Consider the following 8,701-nt stretch of genomic DNA (forward strand, 5'->3'; position numbering starts at 1 on the left):
AAGTTTTCTTACCTGGATTCTTACTTTGATCTCTAGGCTTTTCAGGAACGCATGCGGTTTATTAATAAGTATGCTGTGAGAGATTCAGAGGAGCCCATGGCTGGGTCTGAGACTGCCAGTTTAACATCTAGTTCAATAGAAGGAGGTAAGGGTATAACTTTCTGCCCCGAGCGTTGTCTGTTCATCATGTTGAGCTCCTTAGAAAAGACTTCTGCATTAAATACTGGTAGTAAACGGATAGAACACCCCTGCTAAAGGTGTCCAAATGCACATGGCATGTTTAGTCCCTATCTTCTCTATCCCCTTTGTGGTTTAGTTGTTGCATTGCTCTATTTTCAGACACAGATCTTGGAGGCTGCCAAGTTACCTTTAAGCAAACTTTAAACAGTCCTCCTGTACTAGAATTCTAACCATAAACTAACCCGAAACTTTTGGTAGTTCATTAAAAAAGGCTTACTCCCTCAATTCCAAATTGGATACCAGAGGTCATTAATGTAGAAATATTAAAAAATTGGTTAGCAGCTGAAATAACATGTCAGTAATGTACTAATACTTCTAATGTACATTTTCTTTATGTTAATGTCCATGGAAACTGTTCATGGACAGTGACTTAGAAGTAAGGTGTCAATAAGTGCATACTGAGTAGCATCAACTTCCTGGCAGCTTCCATAATGTATTGTCTAATTGTACATAGTGGTTACAACTTCTACACATTCTTCATTTGCATTCCCTGGCATTTACCAGACTGATGAAAATCTGAATTGGGTATAAGGCTGCAAAGCTGTTTGTTGCTTCTTTTCTTCTGAGAAAAATGCTGAGATCAGGACATCACAAAACAGAAAGTATAACATCCAGTCTCATTATGACAATATCTGGTCATGGCTCATGCGCCTGGAACTAGAACTTGTGACGAGTACATAAGTTGTTAAGATTGATATTTTTAGGTAAGTAATTCTTCCAGGAATGTTTCAGAATTTAAAGCAGAAGTAGTCCTCACTTTATGCTGTAAAGAAACACACTACTAGTTACTTCTTGCATTCCAAAGGAACTTGAAAAAAATATTATTTCCTTTAAGCTATTGGATAAGGACTACAAAATTAATGGTTGTCTACCAAGAGCTTTGTTCTAAACTAAGCATTTTGAGTCTAATACAGTGTCTCATGAAGTAAAGAGGTGATATGCCAATGACTTTAAGTTGTTATGGTTTGGTTCTGTGGAGTGCAACAACAGGCAATAACGTGCTTGAACATATATCTAGCGTTCGGTATCTTAATGAGAATTGTTACATTCTGGAGAATATTTTTCGGACGGGCAGTGTCCAAGGCACTTCCAAAGTCCATGTTACCCTTCTAGACCAACAGAGAAGGCTGGTATGTTTCTCTATGTATAAATAGTAAATTTTTTTAATGCTCAAAAACCTCTTTCCAATTTTTGGTAAGAAAATTCCAGTAATGGCTTTTTTAAAGTTTCAATTGATTATTAAAATAAGTAGAGTAATATGAGAGTTTTTATGGAAACAAACTACTGCAGTCATTGTTAAGCCTTATCAAATTTCACATGCATTTTCAGCACGTCCACACGAGCTGAAAGAATGAAGTGTTGGAATAATCAGAGTGCAGTTCAGCCCAGCGGCATGTTTAATATCAGATATGTAATTGTATCATGAGAATGCTACATTAAAGCATAATAGGGTTACTATCCATGTGGTAAAAAAAAATCTAAGATTTCAGCATGACAATTTTAAGTTGTCATGAGACCCTTTTTCTTTAGACTGGTATTTCTCAAACTAAATCTCTGTCTAAAAGTGAATATAATTTTTTTTGAACTACAGTCAGAACTGAACAATCAGATTTTTATTGATTTTTATATATATATATATATAAAAGAATGCGATTTCTTGCTGATTAGAAGTTGTTCTTATATTCTTTAGGCACTTTAAATTGAATCTTCTTGCTTAGGTTTACAAACCTTCTTGAGTACTATGGATTTAGCCAAAATATATATATATTAATTTCTCTCTAGCATATATGGGCCTTTTGCAGTGTCTTTGATTCTATCATGAGTGTTGGAAATAAAAAGGCAGAAATATTGTATCCTCTGGAACCCATATTCTCATTTAATAATGCATTTCATTGAGCCAAAACGGGAAAAAACTATATAAAAATTTAGATGGAGTCTCCTAACGTAACTGAGTAACCACTTTAATCTGTTCTTTTGTAGATTCTTTTACCATAGGAAAGAAATCATCACAAACAAGTATCGACTCAAGCTTCCAAATGCAGCAAACAAAATGGGAGCCTATAGACCTTAGTCCTTATATGAGGTAAACAACAGCAAGAATAATTAAGTCCCAGTGAAACACCAAAATGAAAGACTGGCTAAGGATTTTCATATATACGAATTACTAAATGCAATATATATTTTATGCACTTGTATCCTTTTTTTAATTGCTTGCAGTATATTTGATGTGAATTTAGACTCTATACTTCACATGTTATTGAAGTCAGCTACAATTCTGTAACATGCTTGTTAAAGTTGCTGTGAAAATCCTGGCCCATATTTTGTCTGTCACTTATGTTATGTACACAAAACCACTCAGTAGTGAACACAGAAGTGTAAACAGCATCAAGATACAGTTTTCAGCTTTGATTTTCCTGAAAATCTGTGCTTTCCTACATCCATTTACAATTTATGTCCTTTCCTTATAATACATGTCAAAGGAGCTGAAATGCACTGCATGTAATAAGAATGTGACATGAAAACCTGAAGAAAATGCATGTGCTGGCAAATATGTTTATTTCAGTGATCATCTTGAAAGAAGCACATGTTAAGTTTGTCAGGATGTGATGCTGGATTCAAACAATATAATTAACAAATGCAGTTCAGTTAATAATAAAAGATAATAGCTGAAATAATTATATTAACTATATTCTTTATTCAAAAGATCTATATTTTTTATTGCATGTGTTATGAACCTGCAAGTTTGCTGTGCTGCAGCTAGAACCCAGTTCATATTTAAGTCCATTTGTATTCAATGTGGCATTTATGCAGCTATTGATTTTCAAAAGACCTCAGAACATGCTGAAAAAATCCCCAAATTTAATTTTAAATTGAAAGGGAAGCTGGTGTTATATTGAAGTGAATAACATTAAAACAGTAGAAAATATGGCAAAATATCTTCCAAGCTTGAGTCTTGAAAACATTTAATTTGTGTTAAACTCCTTGATTTTTTCACTAGTCATTTAAGTCAAATTATAAAAATATATTATGCACTTAGCTGCCATGATGCCAATGGCAAGAAAAAGAATATTACATTTGTCTCAATGCTGAATTATAATACCAAAAAATTCTGGAAGATGGTATTTCTTGCAAATTAATAAGTGTCATATGTAGGAGTTTTTCATATGTTCAAAGATGAGCATGATTTTACAAATAATTTTAAAATAGATACTCAAGTATAAGACCTGGCCTCAGGAATGTGCTTTCTCATTGGGATTATATATAAGCAGAGGAAAAATGACTTCTTAACCACATCTAACCATACGATGGTGACATTGCAGTATATAACACAAATATATGCATATGGGTGTAAGCAAAATATATACCACTGAAAACTGCACTTGAAATGAGACAAACATTATTTTATTTCCTTCAGAAAAACAACGTCTGAGTCTGTGCTAAGAAATGAGTCTGTCATTCAACAGCAAAAGATTCATAAAGCGGAAAAAATGAACCATTTTAGGGACCTTCGAGAGCTGGCTTTGGAACAAAGAGAAAAAGAACGAAATGCCAGAGCTTTATTGAAGCACCAAATACTTGAAATGTATGAGAATCTGCAGGTAGGTTTTCAGGATCGCTTCCCAGTAACTATTACTGTGATATTCACCACTAGTATGAATATCTTGATCAACCATTCTCAAGACTATTGTATTCAATATCAATAATTAGAAAGAGTGAACAAGCTTGAAATTTTGCTTGGGCAAAGGTTAAAACTAAAGATTCTAGGGAAAAAAAAAACAGTACTACACAACATCCTTACTAGCATATTCTTAGTACTTTCTTGATACAGCTCATTGCAAAAACACTATTTTAAGAATATCACCATAAAAGGTTAGTTAGAAGTGAGAATAAATTGAGCATTTGATATCTATGACCAGATGCATATTAGATAAAACACTGATTTGGCTATTTGGGGGGGGGGTGGTTATAGAACTGTATAGGGCTTCTTGGCAAATAATAAAGAACAAGTTAATTTAAATATGAAGGTAAGTTGCTCTTAGTGTGTGTTACAGCAAAGTTAGAGAGCATAGTTTTCATGGGATACGCATGATGTCAACAAACAAAAAATTGGAATTATTAATCCTTAAAAACCCATGACTATAAATAATAAATTTGGTAGTATTCATGTAGGATCCATTACTAGGATTAACTCAGCCAAAGTACTGCGCATTAAATCGCTACAAATATCTTAGGAAAATTGTCTTTAACCCTTGAGTGTCAACAGGAGCAAAATGTTTTGGTACACTGTGGTGATACAATAACCACCAGCAATCAGTTGGTGACTATTTAGAGCTCTTAAAACTGGATAAGGGACAGTAAAATTAATTCTACATCAAACCAACCTATTTACAGAAATCACTTGAAGACATCTCCTTAACAAGTTTCCAGACAGCCTGATTTATGTTACTTAACTGCAAGTCTGCAAGGAGTCGTAGTTCTTTACCAGTGACTGATTGATCCTACTAAGAGTCTGTGTCCAGGTTTTTAGACATTGCTGTGATTTTGGATGCCTAATATATCATACATTAGAAGGGCAAATATTTATTAAGAGTAGATCCTTGAGTCTTCCTAGAAACTATGCCCATTGAAGGTTTTTCACAGTACTAATTTAAAATGAGTTACTTGGGAATATGCATACTGTGCTGCTTAGCACTTTTGCAGTTTTTTTGCATCTTTAGACTACAGAGAACTATATCAAGGAATCTAGAGATACCCATTTTCCAGGATGGCAACGTAAAGGAAAACATTTTCAGAAGTGTCCAAGTCCCACTTGCCCTAAGTCTCATTGAAGCTCAATGTGATTGAGGCTTCTTTCATCTCTTAAAAGACTAAAGGTCCTAAGCCATTTTGGCATTACTGAAAACTAGGTTTTAAGGGACTTGTTTAAGACAACAAAGCAAGGCAGTAGCTGAAGAGGGACTAGACCCAGATGGGCAATTGCCCTATCTTTCTTTCACACAATCAGCTTGTTATACTAGCATTTTAAAAGGGTTTTCATGAACTTTCTCTTCTACTTCATGGTGAAAAGACTGACATATAGCTGTGTCACTGTGACAAATCAATAAAACCACGTGTAAAAAAGAAAAGGAGAGATGCTCTCCCTCTACTTATAGACTCATAAAGTGAAACATGACAGGAAGGATGCAGTTGCTTGTGATGAAATCAAGGTTCATGTGTTGGGGGGTATTGCTATTTGTTTTTGGCTAGGCATCCTTAGATGAGACCCGAGGCAGAATTTACAGTATTCGGGAAGCATACAGAAGTAAGCTGCTAGCGGAAGAGCGCAGAAAACAAGAAGAGCTGGAGGTTCTTGAAGCAGCCCTGCAAGCAGAGCAAGGGAAGAAAAGCCCAAATGCACAGAAAAAAAAACAAGGAACAGGTTTAGGGAAAAAAAAATAATTGCTAGCACTACTGAATTATATTTAACAGTTTGGGAAAAGAAGTTTGCATGCAAAGATGAGAAAGAATGCTTGTTATTTTCAATCATTTTTGTCAACTATATCTCATTTTATCTCTTTTCCTGGTGCTAGTGAATAAATTGATCTAGTATTCATCTTTTTAACAAAGTGTTTGGTATATTGTTTCTCATAAAGGTACTCACTACTATTAAAGTTTGTATCTTTTACAGGAATAGAATTTCACAACAAAAAATTCATATTCGTTCCATCTCGCTATGTCTTTCATCCTCTTTTTCCTATCAAAACAGAACCAGTCAAGAATGAACCAGAGTTGAACCAGGGAATGTAACCTATCAGTTTTGAAGTCATTTAACTTGGCAGAAACATGAGCTCCTTAAGTGGATGACAATTTGTGGAGTTTATAATAATTAGATAGTGGCATACCGCACATTTCATATGCAGGCATTGGAAGGCTTCCCAAAGCCTGCTTCAGTAGACACTCACAAGGTTTCTGTGTACAGTAGTATTTTTCCCTTTCATCATTCTCTTACGTGTTTTTGAATTTCACAGTACCTCTCCGTAGTGGCAAATTCATGGTACAACTTCCCAAAGCTTGTTGAATACCCATTAAACCCTATTACTCTTTGTTTATCTTTCCTAAGCTGTGTTTTTGCTCACAGTGGCTTTGCTCAAAGTGATTACAATAGACTGTCGGTCTACTCCTAGACCCTCAGCTGGAATTTAAAAATGTTTCTTAAAGGTAGACAATCACAGGCTTTCTACATGAAGGGTGAAATATTTCCTCTAAGCTCTTGCTTCCATTAGCTTAACATCCCTATATTTTTTGGTATTGCCATCAAACACAAAAAAAAAGCGTGTGCATTCATACTCACTAGCTAGCACTCAGCAGTCAGAGACAATGGTCTTACAACAGTGAGAACTCTCTCTAGACCAGACAGACCTCTTTCAAATGGTTTAAAGTAGTTTTTGCATAGGTAGTGACAAGCAGAAGCTTGGGAAGTTGGGCTGCCTACAGAATGTACACAGATAATCTGTCCAGGATGTCCAAAAACATGTTATTATCTAGACAACATGAGAAACCATGAGACTCACCTATTTAATGCAAAGTAAAGAAATGTTATCCCCTGCATTCTGGCTGCTGGTAATGGCTAGCTACTGCGTTTGAAACCAGCCTTTCTTCTGCATCTTAATGGCATACCAGATGTTCAGCTTCTGCTGGTTTTGCTCACCTGTGTTCTGTCAGTATCTCACTGCCTGGCTTGAACTTGACTCACTTCTCTATCAGTTCTGTGGTATCTCTTCTTTGTACATCACACCTACACACCTGCTGTGATGCCTCTGCCTCCATTCGGCCTCCTTCCTCCCATACAACATGAACTAAACTAACTGGCTCGAGTTTTTCATTGAAACCAGAGTCCTAAACTGCACTGGTGATTCTTATTTCAAAGAGCAGGATCTAAGTTTTGCTTTGACCTGTGCAGGCTGCAAACAAAAAGCCTGTCAGTCCTGTGCTATAATTGCTCTGACTTTGTCCTCTCTATTTTGGAATATGGGCTATACTGCTTCATAATATTCCATCTTGTTTCCATGGCAATAGCACGTGTTGGTTGTCTTCTTATGTGAATCTCTAATGAGCTTCTGTAGAGGAAGATCAAGCTGAAGTTCTGTTCTTGATGTCACTGCAAGTGCTATAATGACATTCTGTTGTAAAAATCAATCCAATTCCAAAAGCCAGCATAATCGACATCTAAATGTCAAAAATTCAGCTAATAACCTGCGTGATCAGAACCCATCCCTGCATGTAATCAGCTATAAACAGATTTAAACTCAGACACAGTGTACTCAGATCTACATTATCAAATCTAGTTCTGATGCTACACACAATTCTAAGTTTCATAATTTCCTCATTTTAAAAAGTAATGTGGCATCATCAGAATCTCCTGTGTGGTTTGTAAGTGTCTCTATTGGCTCATTTATCATTTCAACAACACAGATATGATGAAGGAATGAATTACTGTCACACTGTTTAATTGCATGTACTTTGGAGTATGTAATGTTTTAAGAGACACACAGTAGCAGTTTTATTAAGTCCCTGTGCATACTCCAGAAAAGCAAAATATCCACTTACATCATAATGGAGCCTGGGAGAGAAAAGGCCTTGATTTGGACTGTGCCAAAGAATTTACATGCATTGGATCTAGAAGCAGATGACTGATGAGATTTCATATGCAACAGTTTTACATCAACACAACAGCTTTTTACATGGTGCACTGTATTACAAGCTAAGTTAGTAGGGAAAGATGTACAAAAACTAAACCAAAACGGAACTGTATTTCAAAACAACCATTTGCAGTAATTTAAGGAGCCATCATGTTTAGCACTTTACTGTAAGAAAAACAAACAAGTCAAACTGTATGTTGTGTTTTAAAAGATGTGATTGTTTCCTCCAGTTTGTAGACCAAGTTTGCCCAAAAGCCAAATTATGTGTTCACGTGGATAAAGCACTTTTGCCCTTTAGGAGTAAGACAGCTTTTAAGCACCATAATTTTATGAAATTCAACCAGCCTTTCTATCAAAGAAATTTACTACCTGGATTCAGTACGGGAGATTGCTCAAATTCTGGTTTTAGATTGTACATTTCAGAAGTATGCCATATTGCGTCAAGTATTCGTATTTTCTTAAGGTTTCCGGTAATAAAAGCTCTGGAATTTCAACAGTCATCATTCATGCTTATACTCAGCATGGCCATTCAGGGCCAGGTTCAGTAGGGGCACAAGGACAAGCTTTAAATTATGTGATTTCTTATTCAGTAAAGGACTTCAGCAGAGGACTGACACAAGAGTTCAAGCCCTTTACAGAACAGAATAAATAGGGAAGGCTTTTCTGAATCAAGATTGCTGGATCTTTTGAGATGACAGTCATTTTGGAAGTGCAATAGAGAAATGGGTGCATCAAAGCATATTTTACTAGGTATCCGGTGGCTTCAATTCATAGAAGAAAGG

At 35.7% G+C, this 8,701-nt stretch overlaps 1 protein-coding gene across 1 annotated transcript in view; it reads left to right on the forward strand.

Annotated features, from left to right (window-relative positions):
- The window catches only part of ADGB (androglobin), a 100,875-nt gene extending 95,142 nt beyond the window's left edge, over positions 1 to 5,733 (forward strand). Inside the window, exons 32-35 of the mRNA XM_014950504.1 lie at positions 37 to 145; positions 2,221 to 2,323; positions 3,656 to 3,839; positions 5,488 to 5,733. Of these exons, the coding sequence (XP_014805990.1) occupies positions 37 to 145; positions 2,221 to 2,323; positions 3,656 to 3,839; positions 5,488 to 5,679 (588 nt within the window). The 3' untranslated portion in view covers positions 5,680 to 5,733. The remainder of the gene's footprint in view (positions 1 to 36; positions 146 to 2,220; positions 2,324 to 3,655; positions 3,840 to 5,487) is intronic.
- The last annotated feature ends 2,968 nt before the right edge of the window (positions 5,734 to 8,701 follow it).

The sequence above is a fragment of the Calidris pugnax genome, unplaced genomic scaffold (assembly GCF_001431845.1).
Source record: "Calidris pugnax isolate Ruff unplaced genomic scaffold, ASM143184v1 scaffold24, whole genome shotgun sequence".
Taxonomy (NCBI): Eukaryota; Metazoa; Chordata; class Aves; order Charadriiformes; family Scolopacidae; genus Calidris; species Calidris pugnax.